This window comes from Lipotes vexillifer, unplaced genomic scaffold (genome assembly GCF_000442215.2).
Source record: "Lipotes vexillifer unplaced genomic scaffold, Lipotes_vexillifer_v1.1 scaffold8, whole genome shotgun sequence".
Classification (NCBI taxonomy): Eukaryota; Metazoa; Chordata; class Mammalia; order Artiodactyla; family Lipotidae; genus Lipotes; species Lipotes vexillifer.
In genome coordinates this window covers 3,106,819-3,128,214 of record NW_006781519.1, presented here as the reverse complement: position 1 = coordinate 3,128,214, position 21,396 = coordinate 3,106,819, and the positions used below count along the sequence as shown (strand labels likewise).

Here is a 21,396-nt window from a genome sequence, read left to right as displayed (position 1 = left end):
TCTCGGCGGGCGAGCACACAAGCCTCTCCAGCTGGTGAGTGCCGGTCGGCACCGATCCTCTGTGCGGGAATCTCTCCGCTTTGCCCTCCGCACCCCTGTTGCTGTGCTCTCCCCCGCGGCCCTGAAGCTCCCCCCTCCGCTTCCCGCAGTCTCTGCCTGCGAAGGGGCTTCCTAGTGTGTGGAGACCTTTCCTTCTTCACAGCTCCCTCCCACTGGGGCAGGTGCCGTCCCTATTCTTTTGTCTCTGTTTTTTATTTTTTTTCTTTTGCCCTACCCAGGTACGTGGGGAGTTTCTTGGCTTTTGGGAGGTCTGAGGTCTTCTGCCAGCATTCAGTAGGTGTTCTGTAGGAGTTGTTCCACATGTAGATGTATTTCTGGTGTATCTTTGGGGAGGAAGGTGATCTCCGCATCTTTCTCCTCTGCCATCTTCCCAGGACCTCTCCCCGCCCATAGATTAGATTTTGCACAGCAAGCTCTACTTTAAACTGTCTTCCATTTTAAAGTTTTATTCTCCAGTATGTAATGTTCCTAGATATGAGTGACATCAAAATCACCTTTTCAAGAATTGAAAAATTCCATCACATGGGTTCATAAATGCAGTATAGCCCCAAATACTTCCTTTTCTCTTCTGCATATCCTTTGGTAGTTAGTTCAGTGCTTGATATCTAGTAGGAGATGAATAAATAGTTGTAGAATATGCATGAAAAACAGTTGCTAAAGAAATCCTGCCAGAATATGACTGTAATTTCTGTGAGCACTCCTTGTTAAAATGGGGGTTTGGTCTTTATTTATTTAGAAATATGACAGCTAAATAAAGTTAAAATTTCATTATTTAACAAAAATAACTACTCATTATATTGACAGCATCATTATGGTTGTTTTATTACTCTTGGCTATGATGTTTTATAATTAGAGCTCTGAATCTTTAGGGGAATCCACAAGAAAACCTGGTGAGCAAACTTTCATAAGTTTTCAAAGTGTATTTATTTCATTTTCATGCTTTAAGTTAATTAAGACTTAATTTTAAATTAAATTATCTTCAACACAATTTTGGTTGAGATACACTAAAGCATACTGTGTTACTTCAAAGCCTGCTGTAAATCCGTCAACATGGGTTTGGGCACAGCAAATTGTAGCTTGGTTCAACAAGGAATAGGCAATAAATGAATGATTTTAATTTCTGCAGTAGGAAATGATAGGGAAGACTTTTTTTGGTGGTGGTTTTTGTGTCTTGTATGTTTGGGGTTTTGTTTGGTTGTTGTTTTAGAAACTGTCATTGTAATTGCTACTAGGGAATATAAGCCAACAATAAACTTATCCCAAAAAAGGTTTATAAATCATTTAGTATTTTAAAGTTTCAATATCCCCTTCCTTCATTTGGCCTTACCAAGCAACCAAAAGTAGCAAGGAAATAAGTGTATAAATGGACATTATTTACAGTAGTAATAATAATAATAAATAAATAATATTCAACCTTCTTTCCTGTAGGTCCAGAAAGGTGACCTACATTTTGGAAGCATTCTGTAGAGGCCTATTTTCACACTGTGGAATATTCACTTTTTATCATAATTCACATAAAGCCTTGTGAACATATGAAGGACATGCAAGACAGCTCAAAGATGTCCTATGAGCCTTATTCCTTTTTCTTAGATTTTATGTTCTGAGAACATCTATGGTAGGAGTCTGTGGTGTGTTGCCAAAATGTCAGTGTTATGGAATTTTATAATTTATTCCACAAATGATCCTCAGTTAGAATTGTGAAGGGAACGTGTGTTTTGGAATCAGTCCTGAAAGTGAATACTGACTTTGCTGTAAAATGGATGTGATAATGCCTACCTCAGTGGGTAGATGTGCAGATCAAATGACACATGTACATAAAGCACTTAGTATAGTGCTTGAAACCTATTACCTGCACAGTTATGATACATTATTGTTTTTGTCACTGTTTTCATTGATATAGGGAGATTTAGGACTACAGGTGCAACTTGACACATACATGTCTTTTCATGATCAAATAACATCAGTGATGTCAGTAGTGGTAAAACAGTGAGAAAGGGCTCTGAATACACAGCAGGCTCATGGAAACAAGAGAACACCAAAAGCAAACTAACTTTGCATAGAGTTAGCTTCAGATTGTGAATACAAGGAGAATCTGTTTCATTATTTTCTCCTCTTTTAAAATCAAACAGCATAAGCACAGGGTTCTTATAGATGTATTTTAAACTAAAATTTATCTATCATTTATCATCTGCATATTTTTATAATTATACATTCATGCCATGATGTATAAATAGACTTTTACCATTTACCAGTATGGTGCTTAACGTTTGCTTCAACAAAAAAGAAGCTGAATGAAAGGAACATGAGTGAACCACCTTTTATAACTACCACAAATATATCTTTCAAAAATCATAGCAATATTTCATAATGAGATGACACTACTTTTTTCATTGGCATAGCTTAAGGGGAAAAAAGGATAAAATGTGTCAGTCTTTGGCAGAGTGTATTAAATATCTTTATTCATAGTGAATAACATATAAATGACAAAAAGTAGACTGAATTTTAAAAAACATATTCAATAAATGGATACCTTAAGTAATGGTGTATGGCCATACTCAAAATTAAAACTTCCTCATTTTTTGACAGGTTGTCTAGTACCAATTTAGGAAAAAATTACCATCAGTTAAGACTCACATTAAAACCCCTAATTCATAGTGAAAATAATTTGGAGGCTAACAAAATTAAAGGATCTTCAACAATTAAAAAAACATAGCATTTTTTTTTGTCCAAAGAAGTAAAACTGTTTGAAATTTTTAATTTTAGATAATTTTAAATAGTGTAAATAAAAAATCTCCCATCTTGATTTGGATAAAATATGCATGGAGAAAACTGAATGACATAAAATAATAAATTCTAAATGGATGAACAAAATAATAATAGAAACTATCATAGAGAAATAGCTGACATATATTGTCATTAAAGTAATAAATATAGTAGAAAAAAGTCCCTTATAAAACATGAATTTAATATGTTTTAAGAAGAATTAGGCAAAAAATTAATAACTCCAGAAACCAGAAATATGCATAATATCCTGAATTCTCCTGATTTAATATCTGGTATTTCTACATGGTTATATCTTACAACCAATCCCCTAGCTTCCATAGACTTGTGGAAATACTATTCAAGGAATTAAAATAAGTACTAAGTCTGCTATTTCATTGTTTTCTGTAATTATAACATCAAAAATGTATCACTGTTAACTAACTTAGAAGCCAGCAGGGATAATGTTTTTGTCCACTGTAGTGCTTAATAGGTGTATCTCATCACAGGGTAACTCACGCATAGCATGGGTATATACACAGGGATTTTTTTTTCAATTGCATTGTTCAGGTTTATTGTTGTCTGTCTGTGAGTATGAACTAGCTGTGTGTAGGAATATTTAATAAAGGAAACCTGAATACTGTGAACTTTGATATAAGCCTCAACTGTCACCTATAAAAAATAATATTATAAATCATTTAATCTGGTTATACTGTCTGCTATTTGAGACTTTGTCTTCTATTTTTAATTCTAAATTAATTTGTGTCTGAACTTTTCCCCTGATGTTTTCTCATCAAAGAGCGGGTAGTCATCAAATTTGAGTGTGTGTTGCAGCAAAAGTTTTATTTGGGTTGTTAATATATTGCTATTTAGTATCTGTAATTGTATTTAACTTGCACAGAGTGCCTGAATATAAGATTGGGCACAAAGCCAGTTCAAACCCCCAAATATAAGTGTTGAGTAAAAGTAAGCATTTGACCTTGTTACCAATAAACATGGGGAGCAATATGGTTGAAACAACATGGAATGAAAACATGGGAGTTTTAGATGAGAATTTTCAAAGACGGACTTTGAAAAATTCATAGTGCTGTTATTAATGAGGCACTAAGTAAACTTAAATATATAAATCACATTTTTAAAATAAAGAGACAAATACAGTGTATGTATATATGTTTTATATAATGGCTCAAGATTGACATCAACAGTAGGAATGGGTGGTCAGCAAAATAGTAAGTCACAATTCTCTTGACAATTCTACTTAAAGATAATCACATAATCATTTTGGTAAAATTTCATATCTTTTCTACAAGTGTCAGTAAAATTTTGTAGTGAATCTCTTGGGTGAATCCCTACCCAGAAAATCAATATATTTGAAAAGTAAATGTAAGTTTGGAAAGTCAAATACTGATAATGAAGGATAGATCACCTTACTTAAAATAAATACATAACTGACCTTAATAATAGAGGCATAAATATGACTATAATTAATTTGCTAATTGTCCATGTGTGCCCTCCCTTCTCTCTTTAAACTTAACATCTGCTCATTAATTAATTTCACTGGCTTTGTTAATTGTATCATTTGCTCTGGCAATGTGCTGTTACTGCCTTTGAGGCTTTTAGAGAAGCAGAAGGGATTTCTCACATGGAATGGCCCACAGATTTAAATGGAAACAGAAATCCTGCAACAGTGTAGAAATTTTCTTAGGTGGTGTGTAATACATATGATTCTTATACACATACAGTGGTCACGTAAGAAAACAGTTGTAACTTAGAATTAGTCTGAAAGAACTGGAAGATGGGAAAGGATGCTGTTATAAGCCTCGATTAAAGTACAGCTTGCAGAAAGATGGATGAGAAAGGTAACACAATTACAGGTACAGGTAACAGGTAGGATGGAAGTATGATTTAGGTGTACTGGAAACAATAAGGGAATGACTGATGAGTAATGGAAGATAAGATTGAATAGAAAGTTGGGTTCTGCCTAAAAGGCAGTCTGCATGGTTTGAACATAATCTGATGGGTAGTCAGACAGACATAAGCAAAAGGCAATATTTTAGAGTTTATAAAAATTCAGTCTTGTAAGGAAATTTAGAGGTCGTATATTACTTCTCATTATTCAAAGAACTTAATCCACATATCGTCCTTTCCATAATCCTACTATAATGACAAGATAAATCATCACCTGAAAGATTCTTTACATTGTGTTAAAAATTATATGAGCGCATACTTTAGAAAACATGACACACACTGTAACAACAACAACAAAAAGGTACCTGTGTGCTGTTGCTTTTACTCAATGCAGTATTAGTTAAGGGAAGTGATGGTTTTGTTGTATTTAACTTTAAAAAGTGAATTATGCATCAAGCATTCATTAAGGGAAATCTGATGCACTTGAGCATATATGTCATGACATGGCACATAGACATACATGGGATTATTTTTTGTTGTTGTTATTTTTCTGTTAAAGAAACACACAGGAGAAACCTGGCCTTTCAATGAATGTGAGACTGTGCATAAATATATAACTCAGACTTAATTTAGGCTTCTTAGGTGCCATTGTGGATTAATGGCATTTACATAATTAAAGTGAGGTTATAAACTGTCATAAAAATGAAGAAGGAAAGAGGAGTGTCTCTAGGATTACATCTCTGAAGGTAATAACACTGAGTGGGCAGCAATAATAAAAATAATTTAGCTCTGTGCTGTACTAGCGATCACCTTGAATTGTGACCATTTATATTATATTGAAATAAGAGACCAGAACTTAAAAGGACAACAGTGTGTAACCTCAGTCTGGAAGAGTATAGACAGACTACATACTGATTCAGAGCCATGGGGTCTTCCTCCATATGATGATTTAAAAAAAAAAAGTGCAGCTTTTCTGAGTAGCTGTTGATCAAATCACCTAGTACTAAAACCATTATAGTTTAAAAGCATATATTTGGAAGAGTATGAAAAAAACACCTGAGTTTAAGATTTAAAAGCATGCTAAAAGTCTTCTTATCTACATTTAAAGACACATGCTATTTAAGTAATCATTCCTCGAAGCATTTTAAACAGACATTTTGTGAATTTCTTGAGAGTTCAGGTTTAGGTGTGTAAAAATACGTCAACATAGAAATTTCAACTCTCTTTTCCTCCTTCCCCGTCTTCCTCCGGCCTCCTCCTTCTTTGCTTTGCGTCTGCTTATGCATTAGAGATATTTAAAGCAAAATGATTCGAAGAGAACACTATAGTCACAAACTTTGGAAGATTAAAGACTTTTTGAAAACCATAAACCAAAAAGTATTATAAATTATAGGATATAATATAAGAGTATGGAGTATAAAATGTTACTTTTAAAGTCATTTCTACTTGATAATCATGCTTAATTACAATACTGTGTTAGCTAGTTTTTTTTTTTTTTAACATCTTTATTGGGGTATAATTGCTTTACAATGGTGTGTTAGTTTCTGCTTTATAACAGAGTGAATCAGTTATACATATACATATGTTCCCATATCTCTTCCCTCTTTGTCTCCTTCCCTCCCACCCTCCCTATCCCACCCCTCCAGACAGCCACAAAGAACCGAGCCGGTTTCCCTGTGCCATGCGGCTGCTTCCCACTGGCTATCTACCTTACGTTTGTTAGTATATATATGTCCATGTCTCTCTCTCGCCCTAACACACCTCACCCTTCCCCCTCCCCATATCCTCAAGTCTGTTCTCCAGTAGGTCTCTGTCTTTATTCCTGTTTTACCCCTAGGTTCTTCATAACATTTTTTTTTCTTAAATTCCATATATATGTGTTAGCATACGGTATTTGTCCTTCTCTTTCTGACTTACTTCACTCTGTATGACAGACTCTAGATCTATCCACCTCATTACAAATAGCTCAATTTCGTTTCTTTTTATGGCTGAGTAATATTCCATTGTATATATGTGCCACATCTTCTTTATCCATTCATCCGACGACGGGCACTTAGGTTGTTTCCATCTCCGGGCTATTGTAAATAGAGCTGCAATGAACATTTTGGTACATGACTCTTTCTGAATTCTGGTTTCCTCAGGGTATATACCTAGTAGTGGGATTGCTGGGTCATATGGTAGTTCTATTTGTAGTTTTTTAAGGAACCTCCATACTGTTCTCCATAGTGGCTGAACCAATTCACATTCCCACCAGCAGTGCAAGAGTGTTCCCTTTTCTCCACACCCTCTCCAGCATTTATTGTTTCTAGATTTTTTGATGATGGCCATTCTGACTGGTGTGAGATGATATCTCATTGTAGTTTTGATTTGCATTTCTCTAATGATTAATGATGTTGAGCATTCTTTCATGTGTTTGTTGGCAGTCTGTATATCTTCTTTGGAGAAATGTCTATTTAGGTCTTCTGCCCATTTTTGGATTGGGTTGTTTATTTTTTTGTTATTGAGCTGCATGAGCTGCCTGTAAATTTTAGAGATTAATCCTTTGTCAGTTGATTCATTTGCAAATATTTTCTCCCATTCTGAGGGCTGTCTTTTGGTCTTGTTTATGGTTTCCTTTGCTGTGCAAAAGCTTTGAAGTTTCATTAGGTCCCATTTGTTTATTTTTGTTTTTATCTCCATTACTCTAGGAGATGGGTCAAGAAGGATCTTGCTGTGATTTATGTCATAGAGTGTTCTGCCTATGTTTTCCTCTAAGAGTTTGATAGTTTCTGGCCTTACATTTAGGTCTTTAATCCATTTTGAGCTTATTTTTGTGTATGGTGTTAGGGAGTGATCTAATCTCATACTTTTACATGTACCTATCCAATTTTCCCAGCACCACTTATTGAAGAGGCTGTCCTTTCTCCACTGTATATTCCTGCCACCTTTATCAAAGATAAGGTGACCATATGTGCATGGGTTTATCTCTGGGCTTTCTATCCTATTCCATTGATCTATCTTTCTGTTTTTGTGCCAGTACCATACTGTCTTGATTACTGTAGCTTTGTAGTATAGTCTGAAGTCAGGCAGCCTGATTCCTCCAGCTCCATTTTTTGTTCTCAAGATTGCTTTGGCTATTCGGGGTCTTTTGTGTTTCCATACAAATTGTGAAATTTTTTGTTCTAGTTCTGTGAAAAATGCCAGTGGTAGTTTGATAGGGATTGCATTGAATCTATAGATTGCTTTGGGAAGTAGAGTCATTTTCACAATGTTGATTCTTCCAATCCAAGAACATGGTATATCTCTCCATCTGTTTGTATCATCTTTAATTTCTTTCATCAGTGTCTTATAATTTTCTGCATACAGGTCTTTTGTCTCCTTAGGTAGGTTTATTCCTAGATATTTTATTCTTTTTGTTGCAATGGTAAATGGGAGTGTTTTCTTGATTTCACTTTCAGATTTTTCATCATTAGTATATAGGAATGCCAGAGATTTCTGTGCATTAATTTTGTATCCTGCTACTTTACCAAATTCATTGATTAGCTCTAGTAGTTTTCTGGTAGCATCTTTAGGATTCTCTATGTATAGTATCATGTCATCTGCAAACAGTGACAGCTTTACTTCTTCTTTTCCGATTTGGATTCCTTTTATTTCCTTTTCTTCTCTGATTGCTGTGGCTAAAACTTCCAAAACTATGTTGAATAAGAGTGGTGAGAGTGGGCAACCTTGTCTTGTTCCTGACCTTAGTGGAAATGCTTTCAGTTTTTCGCCATTGAGGATGATGTTGGCTGTGGGCTTGTCATATACGGCCTTTATTATATTGAGGAAAGTTCCCTCTACACCTACTTTCTGCAGGGTTTTTATCATAAATGGGTGTTGAATTTTGTCAAAAGCTTTCTCTGCATCTATTGAGATGATCATATGGTTTTTCTCCTTCAATTTGTTAATATGGTTAATCACATTGATAGATTTGCGTATATTGAAGAATCCTTGCATTCCTGGAATAAACCCCACTTGATCATAGAAGTCGGCGTGACGTTGCAGCAGCCTGAGGCCCGCCGTGTGTTCTCCCTGAGAAATTGTCCCTGGATCCCGGCAACCTGGCAGTGGCGGGCAGCACAGGCTCCCCGGAAGAGGGGTGGGGATAGTGACCTGTGCCCGCACACAGGCCCCTTGGTGGCGGCAGCAGCAGCCTTAGCGTCTCCCGCCCGTCTCTGGTTTCCGAGCTTTCAGCCGCGGCTCGCGCCTGTCTCTGGAGCTCCTTTAGGCAGCGCTCTTAAAACCCCTCTCCTCGCGCACCAGGAAACAAAGAGGGAAGAAAAAGTCTCTTGCCTCCTCAGCAGGTGCAGACTTTTCCCCGGACTCCCTCCCGGCTAGCCGTGGCGCACTAACCCCTTCGGGCTAAGTTCAAGCCGCCAACCCCAGTCCTCTCCCTGAGCTCCGACCGAAACCCGAGCCTCAGCTCGCAGCCCCGCCTGCCCTGGCGGGTGAGCACACAAGCCTCTCGGGCTGGTGAGTGCCGGTTGGCACCAATCCTCTGTGCGGGAATCTCCCCGCTTAGCCCTCCGCACCCCTGTTGCTGTGCTCTCCTCCGCGGCTCCGAAGCTCCCCACTCCGCCTCCCGCAATCTCTGCCCGCGAAGGGGCTTCCTAGTGTGTGGAGACCTTTCCTCCTTCACAGCTCCCTCCCACTGGTGCAGGTGCCGTCCCTATTCTTTTGTCTCTGTTTTTAGTTAATTTTTTTTTTCCTTTTGCCCTACCCAGGTACGTGGGGAGTTTCTTGGCTTTTGGGAGGTCTGAGGTCTTCTGCCAGCATTCAGTAGGTGTTCTCATTGAAGATGATTTTTAAGGCAGATAGCATTTTGTTTATTCAAAAAAAAAAACTTTTAACATGTCTTATGCAGTCATTTCATCTGTCAGACTGGTAACATAAGTCCTTCATACTCCTCATTCTCTTCCTGTGCATATAAACTTTTATTTAATTCAGTTTGAAATAGCTTACTTCTACTTTTCATTTCTTCTTCATGTTTGTGGCACTGTCTTTTACTCTTTATTCTTTGCTGATGTAAAATACTTATCAACATATCACCAAAGGAGATTGGTTCTCCACAGTAGATACCCAATGTTACACCACATGGAAAATGTCTCTTCTTGTTTATTCTTAAAATCTATAGCCAGATGTCCATATGTCAGGTTTATCCATTGACATTTGAAATATAAAACTAAATAATTTTATGGATAATAATTATATATGGATATTGCCATTAAACACTAGATTTTAAAATAATTTAGGTCTAAAATTTCAAAAAATGATCATACTTCTTTTGATATCAAGCAAACATAAATGTGGATTTTATTTCATTCTTTTAACTGTCCTAATGGAAAAATAGGTCTTCCAATACAATTACTTTTCATTTTTTCTTCAATATAATGTCCCAAATAGTTGAAAAAATAAAACTAGCTTGAGACTATTTTTTAGAAATGGCCTATTGTTTCAAGGTTAACTCCTTTCCCCAAATGTTAAAATACAGCACATGAATAGCCAGTTAGTTTCAAGAATGAAAATTTCTGCCAAAGCTTTTGTTCTGTACTCTGGCACAACGTCCCAGCAAAATATACATTAGAGAGAAAGACTATAAAATAGAAAATAAATGAAAAGTCTCCAATTATTTAAAAATACCAACTTGGTACTGTGATTTAAACTGGTATTAATTCACTGTGATTATAAGAAATCACAACTTCCTAGGCACTAACATAGCATATGAGAAAATGAAAACATATTCATAAAGAGAATCATCAAGTCAGATTGCACTTCTAACACAATACTTTTTCTTTCAGTCATTTTATCTACTTAAATATGTGATATGTAAATATTAAGAGATACATCATAGAATAACCAATTTACTTAGAATTTTCTAAGTAGTACATCCAGATACATCTCTCTAAATTGATGCATTGGGAGAACAAATACTATCAATAAGTAGTGTTCACTATCTTTCTCATTTTTCAGAGAATTTTAAAGTGAAATTAATAGAACATTGCTTTGGAGAGCCATGTAATATTTACTGATTGTGAAAGATAGAATGTTATTGAAATTAGTTCTCATGGATTTTTAAAAATTATGCTCCTGTGTACTAAAATATATCAACATCTGCTCAAAATAGAATTAAATCAGGTATTTTTCAAATGGTTATTATATGAACTATTTACTTTCCTGGTTTCCTATTTCATACAATACACATATACATAAGAAACACACAGAATATGTTTATAATATAAATATAGATGTGCATATATTATAAATATAAATGTTTCTCCAGTGAAACATCTTTGTCTCTAAATTGTACTTTAACTGGTAGGCAGAGCCTAATATTTTTAGCAACGCATATATTCATGTGGAAGGACAAAATACTCTGGAATTCACAAAGCTGATTTCCACTAATGAAATAATAATCTGAAGTGTTTTAGTAAAAGCCATTCCCTGATATCATGCCCACTTATGCCATACAGAGACTTTAGTTATCTACTGTTTTCTTCCTACTACAGCAGATTTTTAAATTCGTTTGTTATAGAGCAAACAGTTTGGTGAAAATGTGAGGGAATATATGCAAAAGTTTTTTTAATCTAAAAAGTAACTTATTTTTAAAAGAAAGTTTCATTATATTAATAAAACTAGTACATGTACATTTAGCACATGTCTCTAGATTTAATTACGGTTTATCTGTGTTATTTTTCTGTGTGCACAACTCATGGTCATTGACAAGCCAGTCAAAGCTTCTAAAATTGAATAAACTGATTAAAAGAAAATCATATTAAATTTCACAAAGAAGAGATTTAAAAACTTAAATCCTTTAGTAGTGTGAAAATTGTACACTATTACCTTGGAGGTATGTACTTTTAATTAAATCAGGTAAAGGAAAATGCTTCAAAAATCAATTTCTCTATGGACCCAAAGACCAGATACACTATCAAGTCCTATTTTAAAATGGTCCTAATTTAGAATTCATTCACTCAGTAACAGATTGAGTATTAAAAGGTGTGAAATATTTGAGAGCTACAATTGTTTCAAACATTTTGGATAGCTTAGAGGCAGATTTCATAAATATTGATTTTTTAGTATTTTCTTTGCCAAATGAAAAGACAATGGATCCAGCCCTCAAGCTTTTGTTTTTGGAATTTCTCAAGATCATTTAAATTTGTGTTATTTTCAGAACAGCTTCATACACCTCTCAGAATAATGTAACTAGTGCCTTGGTAGGTCCTTTCAATGAACTGTAAAAACATTTATATTCCAACTTTTGCTTTCTTGAAAAGTTCAGACTCCTTCATGTTTCAGTTTCTTTGAGGTTTGTTTGTTTTGTTTGTTTGTTTTGAAGTTGGGGGAGTGAGCTCAACTCTTTTTATTTTATTTTACAGGTTTTTTTAAAATTTTTGTTCTTTGTTTGTTTGTTTGTTTGGGATTCTTTTTGTTTGTTTGCTTTTTTTTTTTGGCAGCACTGCACAGTTTGCAGGATCTTAGTTCCTGACCAGGCATGGAACCGAGGCCCTCAGCAGCAAAAGCCTGGAGTCCTAACCACTGGACTGCCAGGGAATTCACAGCACAATTCTTAAAAGAAGGATCTTCTCCCTTAAATAACCAAACTAAACCAGAAGTATTTGGAATTAGCATTTGTGCTGCTTAGAACAGTTTTAAAAGTGATTAAGTGAAGCCAAAATATCTGTGTTCACAGGAGTCCTATTCTCTAAGGTATCTGGCCCTGTACATCTCAGAATTTTTCTTCTCAATTGTAACTGTCAAAAGGAACTATTATGATTGGCTAGATTCACTCCGTATGCTTCTGAACCATTTAAAACATTAAGGTCAGATTTTGAGATGGAACTTTTTGACTAAAACCTAGAAATTTACGGAAAGGAGGAAAGGAGGAATAACACTCCAGGACCAAGCTAAATTACAAATTATGATTTTTATTAGGAATTATCTTTTTTTTTGATTTGCCAAATCAAGATTTTGATTCGTAAAGTATGCTCTTCTCTTTTTTGCCCTTGTCAATTGGTGTGTACAGGAAAATGTAAATTACATTTAATATTCATCTAAGTTGGCATTTCCCCAAAATATATTCTAAAAGCACTGATTTTTTGATACTCTCTGCAGTAAATGTTTATCTTGGGCAAATAGGTTCGGATATACATATTGTTTCCATCTCTTGGAAATGATCAATAAACCATCAATAAAACATTTCATAGTGTGTGAGTTCTTTGGTAGAGAAAATGTGAATTCTAATTCTACTTCTTCCTCTCATTAGTTATGTGGATCATAGGTAAGTAATTTCATTTCCTTTTATTTTTTAAATTTATTTTTTATTTTTTATTGAGATATAATTGACATATAACATTGTGTAAGTTTAAAGTGTGCAACATGTTGATTTGATACATTTATATATTGCAATGTGATTACCACTGTAGCTTTAGCTAACAGCTCTATCATGTCACATAATTATTATTTCTTTTTGAGGTGAGAAGATTTATGAGCTAGTCTCAGCAATTTTGAAGTATGTCATATAATATTTTTGACTGTAACCAATATGCTATGCCTTGAATCTCCAGAACTTGTTCATCTTCTAGTGCAAGTTTGTATTTTTTAAGTCATTTCATTTCTTTTGACCTCATTTCTTCATATGTATACTAAGAATGTTGAATCAAATGACTTTATAAGGGCTCTGGTCCTTGGCCTGTGAATTTATTTTATTATAGAAAAAATTTAAGTTGTACCTCTGTGCTTTTTGAAGTACAAACACTGTCAACATGAAAAAGAAAATGACATTTGAAAGTACTATCTGTTATAGTGGTCCCAAAAATATCCCCTAAATAAAAGGTCAGAAAACCAATAGATTATGGATTAGAAAGATTTTGTAATGAATAGGAAAAATGAGTTAATTTCAGGAATTATAAAAGACATACAGCTCTAAGCTGTGGTCTCAAAAGTATCCCCTAAATAAAAAGGCAGAAAATACAGCCAATAGTTATTGGATTAGAAATATTTTGTAATAAATAGGAAAAATGTGTTAACTTCAGAAACTTAAAAATATGTACAACTCTAGGATAAAAAGGAAAATAAGCCATTTGGTATGGCACAGCATGAGTTTGGTTAACCAAAATCCTATTAATGTAGAGAATGGTAATTGCATATTAGTGAAAATGTTTCCTTTTAATTTCTAGGTTTTAGTCTCTCCAATAAAGCCAACACTATGACTTTGTTTGTCAATTTTGAAATGAATATTTTTTTTTTTTTTTTTTTTTGGTTGCACTGCGCAGCTTACAGGATCTTAATTCCCCAACCAGAGATTGAACTCAGGCCATGGCAGTAAAACTGCCAAGTTCTAACCACTGGAGTGCCAGGGAATTCTCTGAATATTTCTTTAGTCCAGTAGTAAACTAACTTTTATAGAAACTCAGGACCAATATGAATGGAAATTTTAATATACAGAGATGAGAAATTTATTTTATACTTGCAACATTTCTTTTATTGTAAATAAAGTACTCATTATACTAATCGCCTTGCATCTTTTGCATTTGTAGCCTTAACCTTTCACACAATTTGAACAGAAAATTTGATTTGAGCTTCATTATTTTTGTGGTTCAGACTCAAGTACAATAATGCTGTAGCTTAGTAGTTTTGCAATAAACAGGAGATGCACTGGGGTGATTTGGATTATACATCAAGAATTGGATCTTCTTGGCACATCTTCTGGAACGCTTTAAAATTAGCATTATTCAAAGAAAACTAGGTATTGGCCAATTAATTTGACATTACATCTTCAAGTACATTGTTGTTGTTGTTTTTCATACCGATTCAGCTATATTCTGTGACCTTCAGTACAAACTCTTGTGTGGCTTGGAATAAGAAAATGAATGAGGAACTTGTTCTAAAAAATTAGTCCATAACTTAGAATATGTGTTAGGTTTTAGGTGAATTGAATCTTGATTTATCAGATTTTTCTCTATATTAAGAAGCATAGTAAACACTGTAATGTACTGAGACATGCATTAAATAAATATTTAAATATTTATTTAATACTTATAGAAAACATTATCCTTCAATTGACTATAGTGGCAAAGATATCTGATTATCTCCAAAGGAATGTCTTTAAAAATGTTTTCAAATCTTACTTACCCCCAAGGTAATGACCTTTTAAAATTTCATTAAAGTAGCTTTATTATGTGACTTTAAAAATTATACATGATAAAACAACTGCAATTGTTACTATTTTTTTGAAGTAAATGGCAGTAATAGATTGGTGCATGATATTTGATCAACAAACATTAAGGCAACACAATCAATTTTGTGGTGAGCTCTGTTGACCTTTAAGCTATTCAAGCAGTATCTATTTATCAATATTTTTTTCACATTTAGCCAGATGTTCCTAGTGCATGTTGAGTATTTAAACATTTATGTTAGGATTATGTAGGAAATGTTAAAATATGTTTGTATAGAGTAATAAAACATGTTTTGGTATTGTTCTTGTGATAAATTTTTGTAATTTTTATGTGACTTAAGTAGAAGCTGCATTTTTTACTGTAAAATGTGATTCCTTAATTTAAATTTTGTAGTACAAGAATCCCAGTAGTTCATGTTGTTTACTAATTAATTACTTATGTTCCTTTACTAATTAAGATATTTGAGTAATAAATTTAGAAAGTAATATTAAAACCTCAAGTATATTTCAAAGTAAGCACATACACAAACTTAATTTTTTATGTGATTATTGCATTTGTGTAAGTAAAACTAATGATACCTGAACTATTAATGGCTTAAATTTATTAATTAATACATTTATTATTAAATACATTGCAGGATATTTAATAACCTGAAAACAATTTTCTTGGTGAAAGCAAGTTTAACTTGTTAGGTGTATTTATTTTGTTTATTAGTAAAATTTCAAGTTACACATAAATGATATACTCATCCATAATATAACTTTAGTTGGATTAATTAGTAAAATAATTCATTTCAGTCATAGTGATTCACATAGATTCTAGTATCTCAAATGACAAGGATTATCCTTATTTTGATCTTGCAAAAATCTTGAGCAGTGTGGATGCTTCAAAAATATCAGTGATAAACCTTTAAACATTAGGAAGCAATTGAAATTTAGGAATGCATTTGGAAATGAACTTTATGTAAAAAATCTTCCTAATATAATGAATGTATCTATTAATTTCTGTGTCAGCATATGAGTACTTAATATTGCTTTAGAGGGGGAAAATTGTTCCCTTTTTGACTATTTTTCATGTGATGAATTTGTGTCTCTTCAGAACTGTCCCGAAAATTTTATGCAGAATCTGCTTATTGTACTGAATTTTAAAGAAAATTGATCAATATTTGACTTTACTAGTTTATAAACCAATTTTCATTTTTCAGCTTGGGAGCTAAATGTCTCCTGGGATAGATTTTTAAAATGTGTTTGTTTTCTTTTTCATTGTTGTCATGTCACTTGTTTTGCTTTTTTTATTTGTACCTCCTTACCCTTAGAAATAAGTCTAGGCCTATCACATTTTTTTTTCTGACCTTTTAATTTACCAAATTGGAAAGGATTTTAATAACTAGGTCTAGAAAACACTGAAATTACATACTTAAAAATGAAAGCAAGCACTTTATTACTTCTCTGCTTAAAACAGCCTTTCTTTTTCACTCCAATATATTGAAAACTCTACATTTAAATATTACAGGAATTTTTTTTAAGTATTACAGGAATTAATTATTAATTCAAATAATAAATTAAAATACTGTGTGTGTGTGAGAGAGAGAGAGTGAGAGACTTATCATTGAAGTAGAACGATTATCTGAGTGGTACAGGGTTGCATATTATTTAGAAGATCAGTTCTACCTAAATATTTAGGTAGAAGATCAATTCTACCTAAAGTGCCTTGTGAAAGCACTACTTTTTTTTTCTTTATGCTTTGGTTTGTATTACCATTAAATTACGTTGCTTATGGACAAAACACCTTATGATGAAAAATAAATGTGCCATGTATATGTCAATGACACATAAATGTTGTGCAATGCTCTCTAATTAATCCATATTATTGCATAGAAACATTACTTTCACCTCCATTTTTCTGTCTTTGACCTATTCCTTCTCTCTAAGCATTTCATACATCTTTAGTTTCATAACATTCGAATTTAATCCAAAGTTGATTTTTAACAAGTTCAAAATGTTTATCTTTAAAGTTTTTATCTTTAGATGTGTGTTATTAAATATATCAGAAAATCATTTTTACTATTGGCTTTAAAATTTTACAAAGAATAAATCTGTGATTCATTTGTCCGGATCAACACATATCAAAGTATTTATAAATATATAATTACTTTGTTTTGTCTTAGATCAAGCATGATCTCACAGTGTTTTGAAGGAAGTCACTTAATAATGCAGTGCCAGAATTCATTTATCTGGATAATAAATATAATGATCTCGAATTCCCCATTTTTAATTGTGAGAAATAAATTAAATTTTAGCTATGAAAATAGCTGTATTATAGAAAAAGTGTCTTAACCAAGATAAGAATACTTCTATTGTGCCATCTAATATTAGTATCCATTGATGTTTTGTTTTTTCCCATGATTTTTTCAAATCGGATTTGGAGGAAAAACAACCTGTTAAGTCAAAAAGAATGTTTTCCTTATGCTACATTTCCTGTAGGAGGTTCCAGGAGAAAATGTGAAATTTTAATAGAGGACTATACTTTGTTATCATCAGCAATGAAGCTAGAAAATCTACTGAGTTCTTGCAAAATGTTGAGTTCAACAATACATTGCCTTCAGGGGAAGGACCAATCATGACTTCCCAAGAGGTCAGCATATAGCATAGGCTTGGTCTGAGTTTAGAAAAACATACTATAGGAGATAGATTTTTATGGGTTATCAGTATTCTACGTTATCTATCTCAGTCATCACGTTCTCTAAAAACTGATGTTGAACATATATTGCAATATATTACAATTTACATTTATTTAGTTAATGTAACATGTTGGGAATAAAAGAAAATATTTATTTGTACTTAACTTTGTTAAACTGTCTTTTTAGCTTTCATTCCTGGATTAAAGAAAGGTACAGTAGAAATCAACACAAATCATAACCATGGTGCATTTATCATTTTAAAATGAATTTGTGTTTGTTTTAAGAACTTTGGCCTCTTCATTTCTCATAAAACATTGCAATTTCAACTGTTTGCTTCAAACACATTTTTAATATGTTTAAAATGAACTGATATCTAGGAAAGGTATCAGTCATTTGGTTATCTTATATAACTGGATGCTTTTTCCAAGTTATGTGTAATTAATCTTTACATGTTAATGTGAGCCTGTAGTCATTTATTTGACTTACAGTAGTTAACTTCAAATTACTTATGAATTTAATTATTCATTTTTCTCCTCTGACAGTATAAGCATATTTAGGCATTTGTCTGAGGATGCATTAAATATATAATTCTACTTTTCTATATTTTCATTTGAAGTTTATCTGTAAACCGTGAATGCTATATACATACCTAACAAAATAATCCAAGTTGACATTCTTTGTGAACTTGTAAATAATATACATTTTCTTTGCCAAAAATATATATATATAGATTACATGTGAATCTATACTAAGTCATGGTCAACAGAAAACAAATATCTTTAAATATGGAGTTTAAGCAATCAGTTAAAATGTATCTAATTTTACTGTGCTGATAAAGTTTTAAAATGATGCCGGATACTTTGAATGTCCCAAATATGTTTGCGTTCTCTGTGTATATGCACCAATTTCTTTATTGTGTATTTCATAGTTCAGGATGGATCTATCATATTGTTTCATTGCTATTTAAGACAGTAATTCATTTCACTTCACACACTTTTAAATTATGTTACAGTCCATCAATATTTTGACCGACTGGAAATAGCACTCAAAGAATAATTTTTTTCTGAAATCAGTCATAAAAATCTAAATCGTTATGTAAAGAACTTCCCCTTTAGCTTTTAATTTTGAGATATCATCAATACTAACAGCATGTGTTATTATTTTTGGTATTTTAAATGTTTTTTTCAATGTTGCTTTGTCTTTTTACATTGCATTGGCATAGTTCTCTTGTGATCTTATGTAATTTGTTTTAATGTCCATGATAAAATTTTAACTATCATCTAACTAGCAGAATTTCAAGCTAAATATTTTACTCCCCATGAAAGTCTTGAGTATTCAACATTTACATGGGTTATTCAGGTGAAAGTGGATGCATTGCATGTACTTTTCATTTTTTCTCTCCCCTTCTCATTAGTTTCTACGTGTCCCATGATAGATACTGTTCAGAAACTAGAGCTATATAAAGTCATGGTGATATTTTTGTGGTTGTGATGCAAAGTCAAGGTGTTTTGAGCATAACTATTCAGAGGCATAGAGGAAACAGCATTTGAATGTGAGCCAGGACATCTAGAGTTCTAATGACAGTTCTGCACCTGACTAGATGCATACTGGCCAAGTCATTTAAACTCAAAATCTTCATTTTCTTCTTTCCCTCATTAAAAAAATCTAGTAATCATAATTATGCTTAAGCCTCAGGAGAATTCATGCTGCTAAAACATGACAACATAATAATAATAATAATCACAAATTAAAAAAAACAAGTGTGTACAGTTCTATATGCTGTCCCTAATAACCTACAAATGTTTTAATCTTAATACACCACTGCTATGTGTAAGTTCTATCATTTTATCCATTTTTGCAAAGATAGAAACTGAGGCAAAGAAAGGCTAAATAATATAGAAATTCACTCTCCCTGTATAAAACACTACTATTACTTAGATTTTTAAACCTTTATCAATACACCAATCAGTAATGATCATTGCAATTAAACTCATATTTTAAATCTTGCTCTAATTGATATTTAATTAGTATATTCATAATGCAACTGGGCTTTGCCTCCAACTGCACTGAAACACCATAGTACCTTTTATAGTTATATTCTATGATAATTTTCATACCATATTTTATATATCCATTTTTCATCAACTCATTTGAGTAGACTTGCTATTATTTAACTCACATAGCACAATTTCTTAGGCATATTTTTTGCAGTTAAATGTTAGTTTATAAGAGGAAAAAGCCCTCTGCGACTCTAATCATAAATTTATAAAACTAAGATCATTTTGTTTATTTAACTCTTCTATTGAAGGGTAACTTATAACCATGGATGACATTGAGATTTTTTCTTAAATACAAAAATATGTAGGCTTTTTCCCTCACAGTAAATAAGATATATACATGCAAATTCTTAGTAGTAAGATAATTTCTTTTAATTCTGGTATGCTTTACTTGTCCCCAAGTAAGAAATTACAAATATATACTTGTCAGTTCATTCAGAGCAAATTCTTTTGTACCACCTTCTGAGGAAAACATACATTAATAAACATTTATAAATTAATACCTTTCATTGAATTTGCTTGCAAGTGTACTTTCTTTTTTTGTGGACATGTTTTAATGTAAGGTGAGAGTTTTAGCTATAATATATCAATTACATTTTCTGTTTTCATTGAGGTCTAGGGTTTAAGCAATAGAATGTCAACTGGTTTGTCTACCTGCAGTCATTCGTTGTCCATAGTAATGTTCAGTTGTCCAAGCTGAGTGTTGGCATATCATTACAGTGTTTTATTACCTTTCTGGCCTTCAGATAGCTCTCAGGGATCTGTTCTTGAGAGAGGTTTCTATATTTATTGTTAGTACTCAAGGGTCAGCTGTAATTTAGGAGTTCATTACTTTAGACTTAAAATTTTGAATTTGAGTCAGGAGAAGCTGTTTAGAGATTAGAATGTGGGGTGGGGGGGGAAGTAGGTTGAAGTGAAAGGTTCTAGGAAAGACTGGGAAAATGAGTTATCTCTCAGCCAAGTGAATCACCTCACCTATCTTCATCCAACTACTTAGTTAATAATAGTTTGTGAACATAAAATATAATTCATCCTTATGCATGATAAATATGGAGTTTTTAATATGTCAATTAGTAAGAAAAGTAATGTCTTTTCATAAGGTATCTTTTTTTTTTTCATGACAAGGAGTTAATGAAAATTCATGTGTAAATTTCAAAATGAAAAATTTATAGCACAGGCCATAATATTAATCACTTCATGTTAATTTATATAGTATCTCCCTAAATTCTCAGACCAAAGGACTAAATCAATATGCAGTTTTGTTAGTTTTGTTTTCGATTACTAATAGTAGACTCTAGAATGTCATAGAGCAATATTTGTGAAAGGAATTAAGTCTAATGAAGCATTTGCATATTTTACTATCTAAAATTGCCTTCTTTAGATCATGTATAACAAGTTCATTCCACCATATTATGTATTATACAGTGACACATAGAACTAGAAAAAAACATGCCTTATGATAAAATTGTATTGTTTTTTAATGTTTTTTTACAATGAAGAAAAAAAACAAATATGATATTATTTATCACATAAAAGTTGACTGATTAGTAGAAAATTTAGTATCTTTTTGAGGCTATGCAGTGTATTAAAGTTAGAAAATGGGTGCAGTACTTTAGTGTTATAATTCTGATAAAAACTCTTGGCATAGCTTTGAAAGAGTATATAATTTGTGAATAAAAATGCATACTTTAAACTTTATGTTCTGAGTATATACTAATGTCTTTTAAAAAAGTCTTTG

General features: G+C 32.8%; 1 protein-coding gene across 4 annotated transcripts in view; it reads left to right on the top strand.

The window, feature by feature from the left end:
* PCDH11X (protocadherin 11 X-linked) overlaps nucleotides 1–21,396 on the top strand; it is a 741,859-nt gene that overhangs the window by 595,094 nt on the left and 125,369 nt on the right. For 2 of the 4 annotated variants that reach the window (XM_007454760.1, XM_007454758.1), the window contains one exon: nucleotides 17,788–17,811. The exons of the other annotated variants lie outside the window; for them this stretch is intronic. In XM_007454760.1, coding sequence (XP_007454822.1) covers nucleotides 17,788–17,811 — 24 coding nt within the window. The remainder of the gene's footprint in view (nucleotides 1–17,787; nucleotides 17,812–21,396) is intronic. 4 annotated transcript variants of the gene reach the window in all.